Here is a 24,452-nt window from a genome sequence, read left to right as displayed (position 1 = left end):
AGGAGGCGGGAGAGGCCGGAGAGTCTGACCCTTCCCCGTCCCCCCCCAGACTTCAGCCACGGTCACAGCTACAGCCTGGGACCCTTCTACCGTAAAGGTGACCGAGGGGGCCGCGGCGGCCGACGGAACCGGGGGCACCGGCCGCGGGGGAGAGGGACGGGGGGCGGGAGGGGGAGGCCGGGGGGGGCGCGGAGGACGGGGGCCGACCTCGCCGCCGGCCCGCGTCCCCCCGGCGGCCTCCTCCCTCCCGCCCCCCAGGCGGCATCCCGGAGGAGGGGCCGCCGGCCGCCGGCCCGGACCCCCCGGCCGTCGAGAACCCCTACGCCACCATCCGCGACCTCCCCGGCCTGCCGGGCGGCCCCGGCGAGGGCGGCTACGTGGAGATGAAGGGGCCCGGGGCCCGGGAGGACGAAGCCCCCGGGGACGACGGGGAGAGACCCCCGCCCGGACGGAGGGACAGCGGAACCTACGAGCGGCCCGACCCCTGCCCGAGCCTCGGTGAGCCCCCGTGTCCCCCGGCCGTTCCGTCGGCCGGACCCCGAGCCCTGACGGCGTGCGGGCCACCGGACCGGCCGCCCGGCCGAGGATGATAGAACGAGAACGGACGCGTCCCTTGCCCCCCCTCCCCGCCGCCTTCCCCTCTCGGGGGGAGGACCGACGGGAGGAGAGGTCGATAAATGACGGAGACGGACCTGGGGGGGGGGGGGGGGGCGAAGAGAGGGAGCGGGTCGGGGGGACGCGGGACGGAGGAGAGGGAGGTCGAGTCGGGGAAGGGCTCTGGGAGGAGCCGGGGGGCGGCGGCCGTCCGCCCGGCGTGAGGGGCGAGGGCTGGACGGGGGCGCGAGGGCGGCGGCCTGCCGGGCGGGATCCGGGGCCGGCGGGGAGGTTGGCGTGAGAGGGGCGGGGCGCCCCGTCCGGGTCCTCACCCCCGCCTCTTGCCCTCCCCCAGAGCCGGGCCCCGGGGGCGCCCGGCCCCCCGCCCCGCCGGGGCTCCCCCCCGGCCACTACGACTCCCCGAAGAACAGCCACGTCCCCGGACACTACGACCTGCCGCCGGTCCGTCGCCCGCCGTCCCCGCCGCGGCGGCCCCAGCACCGGTGAGGGTCGCCCCGGGGCCGAGAGCCGAAGGGACCCCCGGACGGTGCGGGCCGCGGGGAAGGCCCTCCTCCCGGGGGGGGTCCCGCGGAGGCGGGGGTGGAGACCGCGGACCCCGGCCGGCCTCCCCCCCCCCACGCCTCTCCCAGGTTGCCGGGGGGGGGGGGGGGGGGGCGCGCCAGGGGCCCGGGGTCCCGTCTCCTCCTCCGGGTCGGGTGGACGGAGGGAAGGGGGGGGCCGGCGGGGGGAGCGACCCCGCTCCCCCTCCCCTATTCCCTTTCCCCACTCCCCCGCCTGTGTCCCGCTCCCCGGCTTGTAAATAAAACTCATTGGATTTTGCGCGAGAGCGAGGGTCTCTTTTGGGGGGCGGGGCAGGGGCGAGGCAGGGAGGAGGGCCGCGAGGCCGAGGGGGGGCGGGTCAGGGAGGCCCACGGATGGCAGGGGACGAGGGGGCACCGCGGGACCCCGGGCCCTTGGTAGGGGAGAGGGAGTTTCTCTGGGGGCAGAGGGGAGGGAAATCACTCATTTAATCGTCTTTAGGGAGCACTTACCCCGTGCAGAGCACTGTAATAACGATCACGGTCTTCTGTCAAGCCCTCACTAGGTCCCAAGCGCTCTTCTCAGCGCTGGGGGGAGCAGCGTGGCTCAGTGGAAAAGAGCCCGGGCTTCGGAGTCCGAGGTCACGGGTTCGACTCCCGGCTCCGCCGCTCGGCAGCTGGGTGACCGTGGGCGAGTCGCTTCGCTTCTCTGGGCCTCGGTGACCTCATCCGTCAAATGGGGATTAACCGGGAGCCCCACGTGGGGACGACCCGATGACCCCGGATCTCCCCCGGCGCTTAGAACAGGGCTCGGCACCTAGTAGGCGCTCAGCAGATACCAACATTATTAATACAAGGGCCGTCAGGTTGTCCCACGTGGGGCTCACGGGCTTCATCCCCATTTCCCAGATGAGGGAACTGGGGCCCTGAAGCGACGTGGCTCGCCCAAGGACTGAGCGCTCGGGAGAGGACAGCAGAACACTAGGCATAATTCCCCGCTCGCGACCGGCTGATGGTCTGGGGAGGGTGATGAGATTAATAATGGCAGCCGGCAAGCGCTTACTGTAATAATGTTGGTATCTGTTAAGCGCTTACTCTGCGCAGAGCACCGTTCTAAGCGCCGGGGGAGATCCGGGGTCATCGGGCCGTCCCACGTGAGGCTCCCGGTTAATCCCCATTTTCCAGATGAGGGAACCGAGGCCCGGAGAAGCGAAGCGACTCGCCCACGGTCACCCGGCTGACGAGTGGCCGAGCGGGGATCCGAACCCGTGATCTCTGACTCCCAAGCCCGGGCTCTCTCCACTGAGCCACGCCGCTTACTGTGGGCCGAGCGCCGTTCTAAGCGCCGGGGCGGGTACAAGATCATCGCGTTGTCCCCCGTGGGGCTCACGGTCTCCATCCCCATTTGACAGATGAGGGAACCGAGGCACGGAGAAGCGAAGTGACCTGCCCGGAGTGGCGGAACCGGGATTAGAACCCACGACCCGCGACCGCCAAGCCCGGCCCCGCGGTGCCGTGGGGTGGAAAGGCCGGGCGCTCGGACACGCGGGCGTCCGCTCGTTCTGTCGTGCCGTCCTCTCCCAAGCGCTCGGCGCGGGGCTCCGCGCCTCGTAAGCGCTCGGTAAATACCACCCATCGATCGCCGTTTCGATAACGTCACTGTGGACGGGGAACGAACCCGCCAATTCCGTTGCGTCGTCCTCTCCCGAGGGCTCGGTACGGTGCTTACCGCTGAACTGCGCTCTCCAAGCGTTTAGAACGGTGCTCTGCGCACAGTAAATGTTCAATACGGTGCTTACTGCCCAATTGCGCTTTCCGAGCGTCTAGGACAGTGCTCCGCACACAGTAAGCGCTCAATAAAGACGAGGGAATGAAGGAAACGCGCTGCACATAGCAAGCGCTCGGCAAACACCACCGATGGAGAGGGTCATCCCGGCCGGGGGACGCGTCGGGTCCAGAGACGCGGCGTGGCTCGGTGGCGAGAGCCCGGGGTCGTGGGTTCTAATCCCGGCTCCGCCCCTTTGTCAGCTGGGTGACTTTGGGTGAGTCACTTCACTTCTCTGGGCCTCATCTGTAAAATGGGGATGGAGACCGGGAGCCCCCGCGTGGGACAACCTCGTTACCTTGTATCTAGTGCTTAGAACAGCGCTCGGCACAGAGTAAGCGCTTAACAAATCCCATCGTTAGTATAACCGAGAAGCGGCGTGGCTCGGTGGCAAGAGCCCGGGCTCGGGAGGCCGAGGTCGTGGGTTCAAATCCCCACTCCGCCGCTCGTCGGCCGGGCGACTCTGGGCCGGTCACTTCGCTGGGCCTCGGTTCCCTCATCCGGAAAATGGGGGATGAAGCCCGGGAGCCCCACGGGGGACAGCCCGATGACCTTGTGTCCACCCCAGCGCTTTGAACAGTGCTCGGCGCCTGGGAAGCACTTACGGCTCAGCGGGAAGGGCAAGGGCTTGGGAGTCCGAGGTCACGGGTTCGGATGCCGGCTCTGCCACTCGTCAGCCGGGTGACCGTGGGCGAGTCGCTTCGCTTCTCCGGGCCTCGGTTCCCTCATCTGTCAGATGGGGATGAAGACCGCGAGCCCCACGTGGGACGACCTGATTCCCCCGTGTCTACCCCGGCGCTTAGAACGGTGCTCGGCACAGAGTAAGCGCTTAACGAATACCAACGTCATCATAAATGCCAACTTTTTTATTATCATCACTCCGTCGTTGGGCAGGGATGGGCTCTATCTGTAGCCGAATCGTCCATTCCAAGCGCGTCTCTATCTGTTGCCGACTTGTTCATCCCAAGCGCTTAGTACAGTGCTCTGCACATAGTAAGCGCTCAATAAATACTATTGAATGAATAAATACCATTGAATGAATGAATGAGTGAATGAATGAATGAGTGAATGAATGAATGAGGGATCCCAACGGTTAGTAGGTCGGCGGCGCATGCGCGGAGAGCCGTGCGACGCGTGCGCAGAGGGCGGCCCGATGCGGCGCCGCCTGGCGGCCACCTGGGGATCCCGCCCCGCCCCGCCCCGCCCCGCCCCGCCCCGTTGTCTTGGAGAAGGGACGCGAAACGCGGAGCCGCCGGAGCCGCCGGAGGGACCCTCGACCCTCGACCCTCGAGCCCTGACCCCTGACCTCTGACCTCCGACCCCCACGCCCTCCCCCAGCACCCGACACCCCCTTCTCCCTCCCCTCCACCCCCGACTCCAATTCCCACCCCCTTCCCAGCGCCAGTGGCGCCTCTTCTCCCTCCCCTCCACCCCCGGCCTCCAATTCCCAGCCCCGAAGCCGCCTCTTCCAGGCGGGCCTCCCGCCCCCTCCTCCCTCCCCTCGCTCCCCTGCCTTCATTTCCCTCCCCCCACCTCCAGCCCCAAAGCCCCCTCTTCCAGGCGGGCCTCCCGCCCCCTTCTCCCTCCCTTTGCTCCCCCGCCTCCAATTCCCAGGCCCGAAGCCTCCTCTTCCAGGCGGGCCTCCCGCCCCCCTCTCCCTCCCTTCCCCCCCCCAGCCACTAATTCCCCCCCCCCACTCGCAGCTCCCGAGCCGCCTCCTCCCTGCAGGCCTCCCACCGCCCCGCGCGGCGGGACGGGTCTGGAAAGGGGCCAGGGGCGCGGCGCCGGGCGGGACCGGTCGGGGTCGATGGGGCGGAAGGGGGAGAAGGCGGCCAGGGACAAGCTGGCCAGCCTGGCCCCGGTGTGCGAGGAGGAACCCAAAAACCCAGGTGACGCTCTCCTCCGGCCCAGCGGCCGGATCCCGGCCTCGGGAGTCGGAGGACGTGGGTTCCGATCCCGCCACCTGCCCGCGGCGTCACCCGGGACGAGTCGCTTCCCCGGGCCTCGGCGACCTCATCCGGAAAATGACGACGCCGATGATGTCGGTATCTGTTAGGCGCTCGCCCTGTGCCGAGCACCGTTCTAAGCGCCGGGGGAGACGCAGGGGGATCGGGTCGTCCCACGCGGGGCTCCCGGTCTTCATCCCCGTTTTCCAGACGAGGCCACCGAGGCCCAGAGAAGTGAGGTGACTTGCCCAAAGTCACCCAGCTGGCCAGCGGCGGAGCCGGGATTCATTCAGTAGGATTTACCGAGCGCCTGCTACGCGCAGAGCGCCGTCCTAAACGCTTTCGTACAGTGGATCGCGGCGGATTAGAACCCACGACCTCTGACTCCCAAGCCCGGCCTCTTTCCCCTGGGGACCGTGAGCCCCCCCCCCCCCCGGGGGACGGGGACTGGGTCCAACCCGATTAGCTTGTCTCTACCCCGGCGCTTAGAACAGTGCTTGGCATCTGGTCGGCGCTTAACGAAAGTCACAATTATGATTATTTAGTATCTGCAGTATCTACTGAGCGCTTCCTATGTGCAGAGCACCGGACTGAGCGCTCGGAGTGGACAGTTCGGCAACGGACAGAGACCGTCCCCGCCCACTGACGGGCTCACGGTCTACGTGCCTCAGGGGGATGCAGACCGTGACCTCCCCCAGTGCTTAGAACAGTGCTTGGCACATAGTAAGCGCTGAACAAATGCCATCGTTATCACTATTATTCATGATGGTGACTAAGCGCCGGGGGGGGGGGAGCGTGGCTCAGTGGAAAGAGCCTGGGCTTCGGAGTCAGGGGTCATGGGTTCGACTCCCGGCTCTGCCGCTCGTCAGCTGGGTGGCTGCGGGCGAGTCGCTTCTCTGGGCCTCAGTTCCCTCATCTGGAAAATGGGGCTTAAAAGTGTGTGAGCCCCACGTGGGACAACCCGATGACCCCGTGTCTCCCCCAGCGCTTAGAACAGTGCTCTGCACCTAGTAAGCGCTTAACAGATACCGACGTTATTATTATTATTATTATTAAGCAAATCGAACCGGACACAGTCCCTGTCCCCGCTGGGGTTCACCGTCTCCCCATTCTCCAGACGAGGGAACTGAGGCCCAGAGAAGTGAAGTGACTTGGCCAGGGTCACACGGCAGACCAGTGGCAGGGCCGGGATTAGGGAATCATCGTTCGGTCAGTTCATTCAGGCGGTCAACGGTATTTACGGAGCGCTCGCGGCGTGCGGGGCGCCGTGCTAACGAGAGACGACCCCCGCCCACGCCGGGCTTACGGTCTAGAGTTGGGGGGGGAGACAGACATCCGAACAAGTAACCAGGCGCTCATCATCATCAGTGGTATTTATTGAGTTCGGCGCGGCTCAGCGGCGAGAGCCCGGGCTTCGGGGTCAGAGGTCACGGGTTCGAATCCCGGCTCTGCCCCGTGTCAGCTGGGCGACTGTGGGCGAGTCGCTTCGCTCCTCTGCGCCTCAGTGACCTCATCTGGAAAATGGGGATGCAGAGCGGGAGCCCCACGTGATGCCCCCCGCGTCTCCCCCGGCGCTCAGAACGGTGCTCTGCACCTAGTAAGCGCTTAACGGATAGCGACATCATCATCATTGTTTCTTCGTTCATGCGACGGTACTTACTGAGCGCTCACAGCTCAATAAGCACATAGTAGGCGCTTAACAAACACCCTGGTTGTTGTTATCACCTCCAGAGGAGTACCAGTGCTCGGGGATCCTGGAGCAGGACTTCGCGGAGCTCTGCGGCTTGACCGGCTACTCCGACTTCCCCAGGGTGGTCCCCCGCCCCCACCCCACCGTCCCCCCGGGGCTGGACCGCCCAGGACCTTCCGGTGAGGGAGTCGGGGTCACCCCCCTCCCACCAGACGTCCCCCCGAGAGCCGGGTAGCCCGAGGCCCCCGCGCCCAGAGAAGCGGCCCGGCCCGGGGGTGGACGATAATGATAAGGGTGGCATTTGTTAAGCGCTTACTATGTGCCAAGCACTGTTCTAAGCGCTGGGGGGGGGACAGAAGGTCATCGGGGGGGTCCCACGCGGGGTTCCCAGTCTCATTTTCCGGATGAGGGACCTGAGGCCTGTAAGCCCGTCACACGGCAGGGACCGTCTCTATCTGTTGCCGACTTGTTCATTCCAAGCGCTTAGCCCAGTGCTCTGCGCCTGGTAAGCGCTCGAGAAATACCGTTGGATGAACGAGGCCCCGAGAAATGCGGCGACTGGCCCGAGGTCGCCCGGCTGGCCGGCGGCCGAGCGGGGACTCGAACCCACGACTCCCGCCGCTTCTCCACGCTTCAGCCCGGCCCGTAGCGAGCGCCTACCCAACGCCGTAAAAGAGGAAAAAACGTCCCTCGTCCCGGCCGCCCTCCCGCGTGCGAGCGGGCGCTCTGCGGGAGCGGGCGCGCAAGGTGCCGGGGGGTCGGGGGGGTGGTCCCCCGGCCCCCGATGGACCCGCTCTCTCCCGGTCCAGAGGAGCTGGATTCCCCGGGGACGACCCTCTCCCGGATCCAGACCAAATACGCCTTCTTCCGGCCCTGCATCCAGATTGAGCAGGAGCAGGACGACCCCAGGACCGCGCGGGAGATCTTCATCCGGGGTCAGTCCCCCTCCCCCCCCCCCCCCGACCCTCCCCGGGCCCTCGGGCCCTCCCTCCCTCGGCCGGTCCGTCCTAGAGAAGCAGCGCGGCTCGGTGGAGAGAGCCCGGGCCGGGGAGTCCGAGGTCACGGGTTCGAATCCCCGGCTCTGCCGCTTGTCAGCCGGGTGACCGCGGGCGAGTCGCTTCGCTTCTCTGGGCCTCAGTGACCTCATCTGGCAAGTGGGGATGAAGACGGGGAGCCTCACGGGGGACGACCTGACGACCCCGTATCTCCCCCGGCGCTTAGAACGGCGCTCTGCACATAGTAAGCGCTTAACGACATTATCATTATTATTTAGTGAGCGCTTACCGGGGGCAGAGCGCCATTACTCGGGGGAGAGGCCGACGGAACAACAGACCTCGGTTTCCTCCTCTGTAAGCCCCGGGGCTGAAGACCGCGAGCCCCACGGCGGACGGGGACTGCGTCCGACCCGGTCATCCGGTACCGCTTAGAACGGCGCCGGGCATCCAGTAAGCGCTTAGTGACGACGGTGTCCGTCGAGCGCTTACCGGGTGCCGAGCGCCGTCCCAAGCGCCGGGGTCGACACGAGGCCGTCGGGCCGTCCCCCGGGGGGGCGGGGGGGGGGCTCCCGGTCTTCATCCCCATTTGCCGGACGAGCTCACCGGGGCCCGGCGAGGCGACGTGACTTGCCAGTTAGTCATCGTTAGTATCATGAATCGACTCCTTCCCTCTTCAGGGTGGAAGGTGGAAGAGCGCATGTTCGGGGTGTTCAGCAAGTGTCTGCCCGCGCTGAGCCAGCTGCAGGCCATCCAGTGAGGGGCCGGGCCGCGCACGCGGGGGGTCGGGGGGGGGGGTCGGGGTCGGAGGGACCCCGGGCCCGAATGACCCCCCCGTCCGTCCGTCCCCGGCCCCCCCCCCCCCCCCAGCCTGTGGAAGGCGGGTCTCACCGAGGAGACCCTGGGATCCTTCGTCGCCCTGCTGCTCCGCTGCTCCACCGTCAAGTAAGCGTGCGAGCGTGTGGGTGAGCGTGGGTGTCCGTGACCGGGGGGACGGGGGGAAGGGTCAGCCAGAATACCCTTCCCTTCCCCGGCCCCAGTCTGCTGCGTGCCCTCGGGCGAGCCGCCTCCCTTCTCTGGGCCTCGCTTTCCCCCCCGCCCCGCCCCCCGGGGACAACCCCGTTGCCTGGCATCTCCCCCGGCGCTTAGAACGCTGCTTGCGTCTCCCCCGGTGCTCACCCGATACTAATAATACCGTTGGTATCTGTTAAGCGCTTCCTAGAGCACTGTTCTGAGCATCGGGCCGCCCCACATGAGGCTCACCGCTCACCCCCGTCTTCCAGATGAGGTCACTGAGGCCCGGAGAAGTGAAGTGACTCGCCCCCGGCCACACGGCTGACAAGGGGCGGAGTCGCGATTCGAACCCCTGACCTCTATTTAGTTGCCCTTGTTTTCACGAGACGTTCTTCCCCTCGACTCCGTTCATCGCCATCGTTCTCGTCCGCCCGTCTCCCCCGATCAGACCGTGAGCCCGTCGAACGGCGGGGACCGTCTCTCTCTGTGGCCGACTTGTCCGTTCCGAGCGCTTAGTGCAGCGCTCTGCACGTAGTAAGCGCTCAGTAAATACTATTGAATGAATGACTCCCATACCCGGGGTCTCTCCACCGAGCCAGGCGACACCGCCGTCACCGTCGCCACTGTTTTCATTATTATCATCATTCCCCGGTCGGTCAGCACGGCCCAGCGGGTAGAGCCCGGGGCCCGGGAGTCAGGAGGAGCTGGGTTCCGGTCCCGGCTCCGCCGCTCGTCCGCTGGGTGACCTCGGGCGGGTCGCTCTGCCTCCCTGGGCTTCGGCTCCCTCGTCCGTCAAACGGGGATGGAGACCGGGAGCCCCGTGTGGGCCGGGGACGATCCGCTTGTCTCCCCCGCGGCGTCTCGGACGGTGGCGGGCGCACAGCGGGGGCTTAACGGACACCGTGACGGTCATCGATGTCATTCGATCGCTATTCGTCACCGAGCGCTTACGACGCGCCCGGCTCCGCCACCTGTCAGCTTTGTGACTTTGGGCAAGTCGCTTAACCTCTCTGTGCCTCAGTGACCTCGTTTGTAAAATGGGGATCACCTTGTCTCTCCCCCAGCGCTCAGAACAGTGCTCGGCTCATAGCAAGCCCTTAAAAAATACCATCAGCATCATTATCATTATCATTATTATTATTACCACCATACTGAGGGTTCGGGAGAGGACAGTGCTCGGCACATAGTAAGCGCTCAACAACTACCCACATGAATATTATTATTAATCCATCAGTTAGCGGTATCTATTGAGTGCTTCCCATATGCGGAGCACTAGGGCTAAAGACTCGGAAAATACCCCGGAATTAGCCGACTCGTTCCCTGCCCGTAACGACCTCGTCAGTCCATCGATCGGTGGTATTTATTCCACCCCTTAGCCCAGCGCTCTGCATTCGTTCCTTCAAGGATTATTTATTGAGCGCTTTCTGTGCGCAGAGCACCGTTCTAAGCGCTTGGAATGGACAGTAATAATAATGTTGGTATCTGTTAAGCGCTTCCTGTGTGCAGAGCACCGTTCTAAGCGCTGGGGGAGACATAGGGGAATCAGGTTGTCCCACGTGGGGCTCACGGTCTTCATCCCCATTTGACAGATGAGGTCACTGAGGCCCAGGGAAGCGAAGCGACTCGCCCACGGTCACCCAGCCGACAAGTGGCAGAGCCGGGATTCGAACTCATGACCTCTGACTCCCAAGCCCGGGCTCTTTCCACTGAGCCACGCTGCTTCTCTGGAAGCACAGCGGGCAACGGACAGAGACCGTCCCTGCCCGACGGCGGGCTCGCGGTCTAAACGGGGGAGATGGACCACAGAACAGAAAGTCTGGCCTCAACATCATCAAGAAGAATGGAATCGTTCATTCATTCATTCAATAGTATTTATTGAGCGCTTACTATGTGCAGAGCACTGTACTAAGCGCTCAGGACGAACAAGTCGGCAACAGATAGAGACGGTCCCCGCCGTCTGACGGGCTCACGGTCCGATCGGGGGAGACGGACGGACGAGAACGATGGCGATAGACAGAGTCGAGGGGAAGGACGTCTCGTAAAGACAACGGCGACTAAATAGAATCGAGGCGATGTGCAATTCATTAACAGAATAAATAGGGTAACGAAAATATAGACAGTCGAGCGGACGAGTACGGCGCCGTGGGGATGGGAAGGGAGAGGTGGAGGAGCAGAGGGAAAAGGGGAAGATGAGGCTTTAGCTGCGGAGAGGTGAAGGGGGGATGGCAGAGGGAGTAGAGGGGGAAGAGGAGCTCGGTCCGGGAAGGCCTCTCGGAGGAGGTGAGTCTTAAGTAGGGTTTCGAAGAGGGGAAGAGAATCGGTCCGGCGGAGGCGAGGAGGGAGGGCGTCCCGGGACCGCGGGAGGACGCGGCCCGGGGGTCGACGGCGGGACGGGCGAGACCGGGGGACGGCGAGGAGGCGGGCGGCGGAGGAGCGGAGCGTGCGGGGCGGGCGGCGGAGAGAGAGAAGGGAGGAGAGGCAGGAGGGGGCGAGGTGACGGAGAGCCTCGAAGCCTAGAGCGAGGAGTTTCTGTTTGGAGCGGAGGTCGACGGGCGACCACCGGAGTCGTTTAAGAAGGGGAGTGACAGGCCCGGGTCGTCTCTGCGGGAGTGAAGGATAGACCGGAGCGGGGCGAGAGAGGAGGAAGGGAGGTCGGAGAGGAGGCCGACACGGTAGTCTAGCCGGGATATGACGAGAGCCCGGAGCGGTGAGGTAGCCGTCCGGGTGGAGAGGAGAGGGCGGATCTCGGCGATATCGTAGAGGTGAGACCGGCGGGTCTCGGTGACGGGTAGGACGCGCGGGGCGAACGAGAGGGACGAGTCGAGGACGACACCGAGATCGCGGGCCCGAGAGACGGGAAGGACGGTCGTGCCGTCCACGGCGATAGAGAAGTCCGGGAGAGGACCGGGTTCGGGAGGGAAGACGAGGAGCTCGGTCTCGCTCACGTCGGGTTTCAGGTGGCGGGCCGACGTCCGGGCGGAGACGTCCCGGAGGCGGGAGGAGACGCGAGCCCGAAGGGAGGGGGAGAGGACGGGGGCGGAGATGCAGATCCGCGGGTCGTCTGCGTAGAGATGGTAGTCGAAGCCGTGAGGGCGGATGAGTTCACCGAGGGAGTGAGTGTAAATGGAATCGTAGATCTAGACACATCATTAATAGAATAAATCGAGCAATAAGTAATTCCTACAAATAGGGACAAGTCGGGAGGGGAGGAGGAGCGGAGGGAAAGGGAGGGCTCAGTCTGGGAAGGCCTCCCGGAGGAGGGGAGCTCTCAGGAGGGCTTGGAAGAGGGGAAGAGAGTTACTCTGCACACGGTAAGCGCTCAGTAAATATTCATACATTCATTCATTCAGTGGTCTTTATTGAGCGCCTACTGTGTGCAGAGCACCGTTCCAAGCGCTTGGAATGGACAATCGGGCAACAGAGAGAGACAATCCCTGCCCGACGACGGGCTCACGATCGAAATACAAATACGACCGAAGGGATGGATTCGGGACCGTGAGCCCGGGATTGGGCAGGGATCGTCTCGGTCGCCGAATGGTACTTTCCAGACGCTTAATCCGGGCTCTGCGCACAGTAGGCGCTCAAGGAATACGATGGAATGAATGTGCTCCGCACGCAGTAAGCGCTCAAGTGCGACTGAATGAATGAATGCTCCGGACGAACAAGCGCTCAAGAAGTACGACTGAACGAATGCTCCGTACACAGTAAGCGCTCAAGAAGTACGACTGAATGAATGAATGCCCTGCACCATAGGAAGCGCTCAAGATGTACGATTGAATGACTGCCCTGCACACGGTAGGCGCTCAAGAAGTACGAATGAATGAATGAATGAATACCCTGCACCACAGTAAGCGCTCAAGATGTACGATTGAATGAATGCCCTGCACTCGGTAGGCGCTCAAGAAGTACGAATGAATGAATGAATGACTGCCCTGCACCACAGTAAGCGCTCAAGATGTACGAGTGAATGAATGCCCTGCACTCGGTAGGCGCTCAAGAAGTACGAATGAATGAATGAATGACCGCCCTGCACCACAGTAAGCGCTCAAGATGTACGATTGAATGAATGCCCTGCACTCGGTAGGCGCTCAAGAAGTACGAATGAATGAATGAATGACCGCCCTGCACCATAGTAAGCGCTCAAGATGTACGATTGAATGAATGCCCTGCACTCGGTAGGCGCTCAAGAAGTACGAATGAATGAATGAATGAATGCCCTGCACCATAGTAAGCGCTCAAGATGTACGATTGAATGAATGCCCCGCACTCGGTAGGCGCTCAAGAAGTACGAATGAATGAATGAATGAATGCCCTGCACCATAGTAAGCGCTCAAGATGTACGATTGAATGAATGCCCTGCACCATAGTAAGCGCTCAAGATGTACGATTGAATGAATGCCCTGCACTCGGTAGGCGCTCAAGAAGTACGAATGAATGAATGAATGCCCTGCACCACAGTAAGCGCTCAAGATGTACGATTGAATGAATGCCCTGCACTCGGTAGGCGCTCAAGAAGTACGAATGAATGAATGAATGACTGCCCTGCACCATAGTAAGCGCTCAAGATGTACGATTGAATGAATGCCCTGCACACGGTAGGTGCTCAAGAAGTACGAATGAATGAATGCTCCGCACACAATAGGCGCTCAAGAAGTACCAATGAATGCCCTGCACACAGTAGGTGCTCAAGAAGTACGATTGAATGAATGCTCTGCACCATAGTAAGCGCTCAAGAAGTACGATTAATTGAATGAATGAATGAATGCCCTGCACACAGTAAGCAAGCGCTCAAGAATACGCATGGATGAATGAATGAACCAACGAACGAACGAACGAAGTGTTTACTGTGTCCAAAGCGCTGGAACCAGGGGGTTGGGAGAGGAGAACGGGACGGAATTAGGGTCCGGGGGCTTCCGGTCTAGAGGGGGGAGGTGGGCATGGATAGAATCGCCACGGTTATAATAATGATAATAATAATAATGTGTCTGGATCATTCAGGGCAATTAAAGGAGCACGTGACATGGGGCTTTATGATGGCGCCGGCACAGTTATGATCGATGAACGAATGAATGATTAGCACGAATGACTGACTGACTGACTGAATGCCTCTCCCCCTCAGGACGGTGTCGCTGGAGGGGAACCCGCTGCCCGACCAGTCCTTCCACCGGCTGCTGGCCGACGACACCAAGTGAGCCCCGCCCCTTCCCTCTGATTGGCCGCGGGACCCCAGCCCCGCCCGGGATTGGCGGCACGCCCCTCCTGATTGGCCGCAACGCCCGCTCTTAGCCCCGCCCCTTCCTGTGATTGGCCGTCCCGTCCCCCCGGTCTTCTCCAGGGTCTGGCCCCGCCCCCTCCCCGTGATCGACAACACCCGTACCCGAGGGGGTTAGCCCCGCCCCCTTCTCGTGATTTGGCCACACCCCCTTCCCCCCCGATGGGTCGCGCGCCCCGCCCCCTCCCCGTGACCGACGGCACCGCACGGCCGAGCCTGTCGGCCACGCCCCCCTCCTCGTGATTGGCCGCCGCCCCTGCGGCCGTCGGGCGTCAGCCACGCCCCCTCGCCCTGATTGGCCGCCCCGCGCGGGCCACTCCCGGGCCCGGGCGGGCGCGCGCGTCAGCCTGCAGCACGTGTCCCTGCGGAACAACGCGCTGAGCGAGCGGGGCGCGCTGCTGCTGGGCCGGGCGCTGGCCTCGCCGCGGGCCTCCAACCGCACCCTCGTCTCCCTCAACCTCGGCTACAACCGCATCGGCGACGCCGGCGCCGCCCACCTCGCCCAGGTCCGGCCCCGGCCCCGGCCCGCGGGGGGGCGGGGGGAAAGAGGTTGCACGTTAATAATGCTGGTATTCGTTTGGAGAATTGGAGAAGCAGCGTGGCTCAGTGGAAAGAGCACGGGCTTTGGAGTCAGGGCTCATGAGTTCGAATCCCGGCTCTGCCCCTTGTCGGCTGGGTGACTGTGGGCGAGTCACTTCACTTCTCTGGGCCTCAGTTCCCTCATCTGTCAAATGGGGATTAAGACCGTGAGCCCCACGTGGGACGACCCGATTCCCCCGGGTCTACCCCAGCGCTTAGAACGGGGCTCGGCACAGAGTAAGCGCTTAACAGATACCAACATTATTATCTTATTATTATTATTCGTTCGGCGCTTACTCTGTGCCGAGCCCCGTTCTAAGCGCTGGGGGAGACACGGGGTCATCGGGGGGGGGGGGGGGGTGTCCCCCCACGTGAGGCTCACGGTCTTCAGCCCCATTTTCCAGATGAGGTCACCGAGGCAACAGGGAAGCGAAGGGACTGGTCCAGAGTCCCTGAGCTGACAAGGGGCAGAGCTGGGATTCGAACCCATGGGCTCTGGCTCCCAAGCCCACGCTCGGGGGGGGATGGCCGCGGGAGAGGAGGCCGCCCGTTGGCCGGGGGAGGCCGAACGGTGGGAGGCCGCGGGAGGGGAGGTCCGTTCATCCGTTCAACGGTATCTACTGAGCGCTCCCTACGTGCGGAGCGCTGGACCAAGCGCTCGGAAGGGACAGATCGGCGACAGATAGCCACGGCCCCTGCCCTCCGAGGGGCTCGCGGTCCCATCGGGGGAGACGGGCGGACGAGGACGTACGGCGGTCGACGGAGGCGGGGGGGGGAGGACGTCCCGTTGGGACGATGGCAGATGAATAGGATCGGGGTGACGTCCGTCCGTCAAGCAGAACCGATAGGGTGACGAGAGGGGGGAGGAGAGGGTTTAGCCGCGCAGAGGTGAGGGGGCGGAGGGAAAAAGGGGGGAGCTCCGTCTGGGAAGGCCTCTCGGAGGAGGTGAGCTTTAAGCAGGGTTTCGAAGAGGGGAAGGGAGCGAGTTTGGAGGAGGTGAGGAGGGAGGGCGTTCCGGGAGGACGGGGCAGGAGGGGACGGGGAGGCCGCGGGCGGGGAGGCGACGCCGGGCACCGACACCCCGCCGTCCCCCTGCCCGCCCAGGCTCTGCGGCTCAACCGGTCCCTGCTGTCCCTGTCCCTGGCGCACAACGGCATCGGGGACGCGGGGGCGCTCCGCCTCGCCCAGGTAGGCGCGCCCGGCCCCGCCCTCGCGCCCCGCACGCCGCCGCGGAGCCCGGTCCGTCCCTCGGTCGGTCGCGCGGCAGACGGGCGGAGGAGCTCCGCCTCGTCCGGCGGACCGGGAGCCCCCCCCCCCGGGGGGGGAACGGGCCGACGACCCTGCGGCCGTCCCGGCGCTCGCCGCCTAATCGGGGGCCCTCGACGGAGACCGGGGTCATCAGTTGTGGTGATGGCGAGTAGGCGGGGCGGTCGGCCCCCGCCGCCCCCCGGGGACGGATGGCGGGGTGACCTCTCCCCCCGGGGCGCAGGTCCTGCACCCCTTCCAGCTGACCCACGCCGAGGTGGTGGAGCGGCGGAGGCTCTTGCTGGACAAGGAGACTCGGGACCGGCTGCGCTCGGTGAGGCCCGGGGACCCGGGGGGATGAGGAGGAGGAGAACGGCGGCATCTGCGAGGCGCTCGCCAGGCGCCGGGGGGAGCAGGGGGTCGTCGGGTGGTCCCCCCGGGGGGGCTGCCGGTCTCCGTCCCCATCTGACGGACGAGGGAACCGAGGCCCGGGGAAGGGAAGCGACCGGCCCGGGGTCGCACCGCGGACGGGTGGCGGCATCAGAACCCGGGACGGCCGGGGGGCCGCCGGGATCGGCCCCGCCGGCCTCCGCGACTCCCCCTCCCGCGGCGCCCGGGGCCTCCGTCCGTCCGAGGAGGTCGTCCGTCCGTTTATTGAGCGCTCGCCGTGGGCACGGCGCTGTCCTGAGCGCCTGGGAGAAGTCCACTGGGGCGATAAAAGGGACGCGCTCCCCCGGTTGTACTCGCCGAGCGCTCGGTACGGCGCTCCGCGCATAGGAGGCGCTCCAAGGATACGGCCGAGTGAATCGGAAGGCGCCCCCGGGGCGAGCCGACCCGACCCCCCACCCCCGGCTCAGAGGAGCGGCGCGGCCTGGCGGGCGGAGCCGGGAGTCGGGCGGTCACGGGTTCCGATCCCGGCTCCTCCGCCTGTCCGTCGGGTGACCTCGACCGAGTCGCTTGACTTCTCTGGGCCTCGGTGCCCCTCGCCCGTCCAACGGGGACGGAGACCGCGAGCCCCGCGTCCCGCCCCGTCGTCCGGCGTCGACCCCGGCGCGCGGCGGGCGGGCGGCCGGAGAGGGCACGACGGTGGTTATGATATTGATAATATATTATGATATATACAATCTACCGTCCCCCAGGCCCCGTCCTCCCGCCTCTCGGACCCCAGGAGCGACCGGGGGATGTTGGGCCTCAGCAGCACGACCGTCGACAAGGTGGAGAGGATGCAGGCCGCTAAAGCCGCCAAGAACGCGGCCAAGAAGAAGGAGAAGGTGAGGCCGCCGCCGCCCACCGGGGTATTTAAGCGCCGGCTCGGGGCCGGTCCCCACGTGGGGCTCCCGGGCGGCTCGAGCCCGGGGGGCGCGGGGGGCGCGGGTTCCGACGGCGGCTCCGGGCCGGCCGCGTCGCTTCCCCGGAATCCCCCCGCCCCGGCGCCCGGCACGTGGGAGGCGCTTAACGGCCGCCGCCGCCGCCATTGTCGATCGCCGTTTTCCAGGTGAGGCGACCGGGGCCCGGGGAAGTGACGCGAGCCCGTGTCTGGGCGGGGATTGTCCGCCCGTGGCCGAATCGTCCGTCAGTGATGATAGCGGTGGTATCGGTTAAGCGCCCACTGTGTGCGGGGCACCGTCCTGGGCGCTGGGGGAGATGCAGGGTCATCGGGTGGTCCCACGGGAGGCTCACGGGTTCATTCGTTCAGCGGTATTTATTGAGCGCTTACCATTCGTTCATTCGATGGTATCTATTGAGCGCTTACTCTGTGCAGAGCACCGGACCGAGCGCTGGGAACGGACAGATCGGTAGCAGATAGAGACGGTCCCCGCCCTCCGACGGGCCCGCGGTCTAATCGGGGGGGGGGGGGGAGACGGACGGACGAGAACGATGGCGATGAATAGCGTCGAGGGGAAGGACGTCGCGCTCGGTCCGGCGCCCTGCACGTAGTAAGCGCTCCGTAGAGCCGACCGAATGGACTCGGCCGAGGTCGCACGGCGGACGGGTGGCGGGGATTCGCACTCGGGCGTCGCCTCGGTGTCCGGCAGGACGGGAGCAAGAAGGAGGAGAGGCCGGGCCCCGTGCCGTCCCCCATGCAGACCGCCGTCAAGAAGGACGACGCCAAGGCCCCCAGAGGGAGTGAGTGCGGGGGCCTCTCCTGGTAATCGACCGGTCGTATTTAGTGAGCGCCTCCTGGGCGCACGGCGCCGTACCGAGCGCTCGGGTGAGGACGACAGAGCAGGGGCGTCGGGAGCCGACGGTCCGGAGGGGGGAGATTGTTATTAATACGACGGACGAATGCGAACGTATTTTTCATCCACGCGTTGGGTCGTGTTCATCGTTTCCCGTGTGCAGAGCACCGCGCTGAGCGTCTGGGGGAGTCCGGCACGGCACTCGGCAGTGACATTCCCCCGCCCGCGCCGAGCTTACGGTCCGGGGAGGCGGGAGATACGGAAACGTACACGAGCGGCGGCGGTATCTCTTGAGCGCCTCCCGGGTGCGGAGCGCTGGGCCGAGCGCCCCGGAGAGTCGGTGGACGCGTCCCCTGCCCTCCCCGGGCTTCCGGTCTAGAGGCCGGCCCTCGATCTCGGGCCACGGGGAGGAGGAGGCCGTCGGCTCGTGTCTGTCGACGGCTCCGCCGTACTGCCCCGAGCGCTCGGTGCGGTGCTCCGCGCCTCGTAAGCGCCCAGTAGACACCACTGACCGTCCCGCCCAGAGGCGACCACGCCGGACCCCAAGCCGGGGAGGACGAAAGGGACCAAGACGGGCGCCCGGGAAAAACGCTACCTGCCCCCGGAGAACGAGGTGAGGACCGGGCGGGCCGCTCTCCCCTCCTCTCCCTCACCCCGGGCCCCCGTTCATTCGATCGTCTTTACCGAGCGCTCGCCGTGCGCGGAGCACTGGACCGAGCGCTGGGGAAAGTACACTTCGGCAATGATAACGATAGTATGTGTTCAGCGCTTACTACGTGCAGAGCCCCGTTCCGAGCGCCGGGGGCCCCACAAGGCGATCGGGTCGCCCCCCCCCCCCCCCGCCGCCGCGGGGCTCCCGGTCTTCGCCCCCATCTTCCAGGCGGGGTCCCCGAGGCCCAGCGAAGTGACCGGCCCCGCGGTCACCCAGCCGACAGGTGGCGGAGCCGGGATCCGGACCCGCGACCCGCGACTCCCGGGCCCCGGCCCCCGAGCCGCGCTGCTTCTCCGAATGACGAGGGCCCATCCCCGCCCGATTCGTTCATTCCGTCGCATCTGTCGAGCGCTTACGTTGCGCAGAGCCCCGGACCGAGCCGTTGGGAAAGCACGGGGCGCGATCCGTGCGCACCACGGGCTCGCCTCGCTCCGTCGTATTCGAGTGCTTGCCGTGGGCACTGTACCGAGCGCCTTGGGACGGTGTAATTACCCTGCCTCCCCCCCCCCCCCCCCGCCAGCGCTCAGAACGGCGCCCTGGCACCTAGTAAGCGCTTAACGGATACCATCCGGGGAAGCGGCGCGGCTCAGCGGCGAGGGCTTAGGCGGCGGCGGGTTCCGATCCCGGCTCCGCCGCCCGTCAGCCGGACCGGTCGCTTGGCGTCTCTGGGCCTCAGTTCCCTCGCCTGGAAAATGGGGGATGAAGACCGCGAGCCCCACGCGGGACCGGATGCCCCTGGGTCCACCCCAGCGCTCAGAGCGGTGCTCGGCACACAGTTAGCGCTCGACGAATACCCGACGTCGCTCTTGTTATTGTCCTCCGGGCCTCAGTTTCCTCATCTGGAAAATGGGGGGGCGGGCGGGGGGGGGGGGGGGCGACCGGACGACGTCGAATCCCTGCCGGCGCTCAGAACGGTGCCGGGCACACGGGAAGCGCTCGGCAGATACCGACGCGATTATTATCGATGAGGAGGAGGGACGGTCCCCACCCGCGGTGAGCCGACCCAATCCCTCCCCGCCCCCCCCTTCCTCGCCCCCGGCCCCCGCCCGTCCCGCCCCAGCCCCCCGCCGAAGTCACGGAGACGGTCAACCCGCTGCTGGAGCCCGCCGACCACCGGGACGGCAAAGTCTTCCTGCCGGGAAACCTGGTCCTGCTGCATCTCAACCTGCTGCGTGAGTGCCCGACTCTCCCCCGCCTCCCTCCCGCTTCGGTCGTCCCGTCCCCCCCCTCCTTGATTTCTACTCGCGCCGATCCCGTCTCCCCCGGGGGGGTGGGGACACGCTCGAGGCCGTATTTATCGAGCCCCTCCGGGCGGGCAGAGATACGTCCGTGAGAATCGCCAGCCGCCGTGCCCAGCGCCGGGAGAGAGCGGGGGGCTGGCGGGCTCCGCCCCCATTTTCCGGGCGAGGGGACCGAGGCCCGGAGAAGGGACCCGTCCGAGGCCGCGCGGCGGAGCCCGGGTTCTAATCCCGCCCCCCAGACCCGCCCACACGAGGCCGCTGCGCCGCCGTAATGACCTTTGTTACGCGCTTACGTCGTGCCAAGCGCCGGGGGGGGGGGGGGATACGAGGTCATCGGGTGGTCCGCCTTGGGGCTCCCCGTCTTCCCCATTTCACGGAGGAAGTGAAGCGACCGGGTCAAGGCGGGGGGGCGGGGGGAGGATCAGAACCCACCTCCTCCGACTCCCGCTCCTTCTCGTGCACCCCTCCGCCGTCCCCCCCGGCCCGTTTAGGAAACGACATCACGGAGGAGGGGCTCAGGGGCTTCCTGGCGGCCGTCACCTACCAGGTGCAGAACGGGCAGCGGGGGCAGGCGGCCAAAGGCACCTCGGGGCTGCTGCGGCTGGGGCTGGGGGTGAGTCCCCCGCCCGCGACCCCGCCCGGGGCCTCGGTCCCCTCATCCGGAGGCCGGGACCCCCACCCCGTTGCCTCGCGTCTCCCCCGGGGCTCGGGACGGAGGACGCGCTTAACGGACGCCCTTACCGTCGGCCCGTGCGGGCCTGTTCGTTCCCCCTCTCGTGTTTATTCGGCGCCCGAGCGCTTAATGGACGCCCCCCTCGTCGGCGGGCCCGTCCGTCCGGGCGTTCTGATTCACCCGCTCGGATCCGTTCGGCGCTCGGTGGAGTTCTCGGCGGGCGGGAGGCGCTCAGAACAGGCGACCGGATGAACCAACGGGGAGTCTCCCGTCGGCGCTCGATCTCGGTATCTGTCAAGCGCTTACTGTGCGCGGAGCGCTGGGGGGGACGGGGACGACACGGGGTCATCCCGAGGCCCGCGGTTAATCCCCGTTTGACAGATGAGGGAACCGAGGCCCCGGGGAGCGAAGCGACTCGCCCGGTGGCGGGGCCGGGGGCCGGCCCCGTGACCCCTGCCTCCCAAGCCCGGGCTCTTTCCACTGAGCCACGCCGCTTCCCCTAACGGGTACCGTAATCATTATTTTTACCCCGACCTCCCAAGGGCTTAGGGAGGAGCAGCGTGGCTCGGTGGCAAGAGGCCGGGCTTGGGAGTCGGAGGTCACGGGTTCGAATCCCAGCTCCGCCGCTTGCCAGCCGGGCGCCCCCGGGCGAGTCACTTCACTTCTCCGGGCCTCGGTTCCCTCGGCTGTCAGACGGGGATGAGAACCGGGAGCCCCACGTGGGGCGACCGGATCGCCCGGGATCCCCCCCCCCGCCCAACGCTCGGAACAGTGCTCGGCCCATAGTAAGCGCTCAACCAACACCGACATCGTCGTCGTCGTCACTCCGCGCCGTCCCACGCGGGGGGCACGGTTTCGCTCCCCATTTTCCAGAGGAGGGCAAGCGACTGGCCCAAGGTCCCACGGCGGACAAGTGGCCGAGCGGCGATTAGAACCCGTGACCCTGGGAACCCCCCTTCTTCTTCCGATGGTGCTCGTCAGGCGCTTATTACGTGCCAGGCACCGTTCCGAGCGCCGGGGTGGATGCGGGTTAATCGGCCCCGTCCCCCCTTGACCGGGGGGGGTCGCAGCCTACGGAGGGAGGGAGCGGGATCGAATCCCCATTTTAGAGACGAGGAGGCCGGGGCCGCCCCGCATCCCTCCCGCCGCGGGGCCGGGCTCACGGCGGCCCCCCCCGCCCCCTCTGCCTCCCCAGAAAAACAATTTCCTCCCTACCTGCGAGACCTATCTGAGACTCCAGGAGCTGATGCTGGCCCGGGACCCCGTCTTCAAGCCCGGGGACGAGGAGGGGGCGGCGGCCGCCCCTCCGCCGCGACCCTCCCCCCAATAAACCGGCGCCCGGCGCCGTCGGATTGACCACGGCGTCCGTTGAGCGCCGACCGGCCTCCGTCCCCCTCTGACGGATGAGGTCGACGAGGCCGCGGTCACGCGGGCGACGAGCGGCGGAGACGGGGCGCGGGGCGCGGGGTGAAGCGCTTAGGCAGATGGCAGGCGGCATTAATGGGCGCGGACGTAGAGGTCCCACACGGGAGAGACGGAGACGTAGAGACGGCCGCGGGGAGAAGAGATAGAGAGACACAGAGACGGCCACGGGGGGAAGAGGTAGAGAGACACCGGCGCCGAGGCAGAGACGGCCGCGGGGAGGAGAGATACGGAGACGCCGGTGCCGAGACAGAGACGCCGGTCCCGAGACGTAGAGACGGCCGCGGGGAGAAGACATAGAGAGACGGTGGTGCCGAGGAAGAGATAGAGAGACACAGAGACGGCCACGGGGAGAAGAGATAGAGAGACACCGGTGCCGAGGAAGAGACGCCGGTCCCGAGACAGAGACGGCCCGCGGGGAGAAGGGATAGAGAGACGGTGGTGCCGAGGAAGAGATAGACAGACACAGAGACGGCCACGGGGAGAAGAGATAGAGAGACACCGGCTCCGAGACGTAGAGAAGGCCGCGGGGAGAAGAGGTAAAGAGACACCGGTGCCGAGGCAGAGACGGCCGCGGGGAGAAGAGATAGAGGGACCCTGGCGCCGAGACGGAGATTCGGGCTCCGAGAGTCGAGACGGCTGCAGGATAGAGGAGATAGAGAGACACGGGCGTGGAGACAGAGACGGCTGCGGGGAGACGAGATAAAGAGACGCCGGCGCCGAGACAGAGATACTACAAGATGTAGAGACGGCCGCAGGGAGAAGAGAGAGAGAGACAGAGAAACCGACTCAGAGAGACAGAGAGATAACGCCGGTATCCGTTAAGCCCTTACTATGTGCCAAGCACCGTTCTAAGCGCCGGGGTAGAAACAAGATCATCAGATTGTCCCCCCGTGGGGCTCCCGGTCTTCACCCCCATTTTCCAGATGAGGGAACTGAGGCCCAGAGAAGTGAAGCGACCTACCCGAGGTCCCACAGAAGACAAGCGGGAGAGTCGGGATTAGAGCGTGTGACCTTCTGACTCCCGGGCTGCGGCCACTAGGCCGTGCTGCTGCCCCGGCGTTTAGAACAGTGCTTGGCACATAGTAAGCGCTTAACAAATCCCATCATCGTTATTCTACATCTGTCATTTGTTTTCTCCCCGTGCTCTTCCCCGCCCCAAAGCCCTGGGGTCCCAAACTGTCATTTTATTTACTTGACCACCTGTCTTCCCTCCTCTAGACCGGAAGCTCGTTGGGAGCAGGGACTGCGTCCATCACATTAAATTGCCCAGTGCTCTGCACACAGAAAGCGCTCAATAAATAGGACTGACAATGAGCTGGAGAGACGGCGCCAGGAACTGTACTTCCCAAGCGCTCAGCCCAGTGCTGTGCACACAGAAAGCGCTCACTAAATAGGACGGACCGGATGAGCTGGAGAGAGAGCCCCGGGGATCGTCCTCTCCCGAGCGCTCAGCCCAGTGCTCTGCACACAGAAAGCGCTCAATAGATACGACTGCCAATGAGCTGTAGAGACAAGCACCGGGAATTGCACCGCCCGAGCGCCTCGCACGGTGCTTTGCACATAGTAAGCGCTCCATAAATACTACTGAATGAATAAATACGACTGACAGTGAGCTGTAGAGACAGCGCTAGGAAGTGTCCTTTCCCAAGCGCTCAGCCCAGTGCTCTGCACACAGTCAGCGCTCAATAAATACGACGGACTGAATGCGCTGTAGAGACAGGCACCGGGGATTGCCCTCTCCCAAGCGCTCAGCACAGTGCTCTGCACACAGCGCTCAATAAATACGACGGACTGAATGAGCTGCGGAGACAGCACTAGGAAGTGTCCTTTCCCCACCGCTCAGCTCAGTGCTCTGCACACAGTCAGCGCTCAATAGGTAGGCCGGACTGTCAATGAGCTGCAGAGAGAAGCTCCAGGGATTGCACTACCCGAGCGCTCAGCACAGTGCTCTGCACATAGAAAGCTCTCGATAAACACGGAGGATCGAATGAGCTGGAGAGGCAGCACCGGGAAGTGTCCTCTCCCGAGCGCTCAGCACAGTGCTCTGCACCTAGAAAGCGCTCGATAAACACGACGGCCTGAATGAGCTGCCCATTCCGAGCGCTCAGTCCAGCGCTCTGCACATAGTCAGCGCTCAATAAATACTGCTGAATGAATGAAGGTCGAGGCAGGAGCAGGAAGTGTCCTCTCCCAAGCGCTCAGCACAGTGCTCTGCACTCAGCGCTCGATAAACACAACGGACTGAATGAGCTGCCCATTCCAAGCGCTTAGCCCAGTGCTCAATAAATGCAACTGAACGAATGAGTGGGTGAATGAATGAAGGTCGAGGCAGGGGCAGGAAGTGTCCTCTCCCAAGCGCTCAGCACAGTGCTCCGCGCACAGAAAGCGCTCAATGAATCCCACTGAATGGAGACAGAGATGCAAAACAGGAAGCAGCACACGTGACCCTCCCCCAAACACACCCCTCGACCCCAGGGCGAGGAGAGCCCCAGCGCTTAGTACAGCGTTTACCACTCAGTAAGGAC

At 65.1% G+C, this 24,452-nt stretch overlaps 2 protein-coding genes across 2 annotated transcripts in view; both read left to right on the top strand.

The window, feature by feature from the left end:
* PEAR1 (platelet endothelial aggregation receptor 1) overlaps window positions 1–1,238 on the top strand; it is a 32,081-nt gene extending 30,843 nt beyond the window's left edge. The window contains 3 exon segments of the mRNA XM_039910877.1: window positions 50–97; window positions 259–498; window positions 950–1,238. Coding sequence (XP_039766811.1) covers window positions 50–97; window positions 259–498; window positions 950–1,101 — 440 coding nt within the window. The 3' untranslated portion in view covers window positions 1,102–1,238.
* Window positions 1,239–4,069: 2,831 nt separating this feature from the next.
* LRRC71 (leucine rich repeat containing 71) lies at window positions 4,070–21,858 on the top strand. Its single transcript, XM_029055536.1, has 16 exons — window positions 4,070–4,083; window positions 4,687–4,847; window positions 6,636–6,773; window positions 7,404–7,529; window positions 8,267–8,342; window positions 8,457–8,531; window positions 13,720–13,788; window positions 14,219–14,378; window positions 15,556–15,639; window positions 15,941–16,030; window positions 16,836–16,967; window positions 17,733–17,823; window positions 18,401–18,489; window positions 19,649–19,760; window positions 20,321–20,442; window positions 21,698–21,858. Exons 1-16 carry the CDS (start codon window positions 4,070–4,072, stop codon window positions 21,830–21,832), a joined length of 1,674 nt encoding a protein of 557 aa, XP_028911369.1. The 3' UTR covers window positions 21,833–21,858.
* The last annotated feature ends 2,594 nt before the right edge of the window (window positions 21,859–24,452 follow it).

Source organism: Ornithorhynchus anatinus, chromosome X5, assembly GCF_004115215.2.
Source record: "Ornithorhynchus anatinus isolate Pmale09 chromosome X5, mOrnAna1.pri.v4, whole genome shotgun sequence".
In the NCBI taxonomy this organism is placed as follows: Eukaryota; Metazoa; Chordata; class Mammalia; order Monotremata; family Ornithorhynchidae; genus Ornithorhynchus; species Ornithorhynchus anatinus.
Note: the sequence above shows the minus strand (reverse complement) of the source record. Positions and strands in the feature narration are given on the sequence as shown.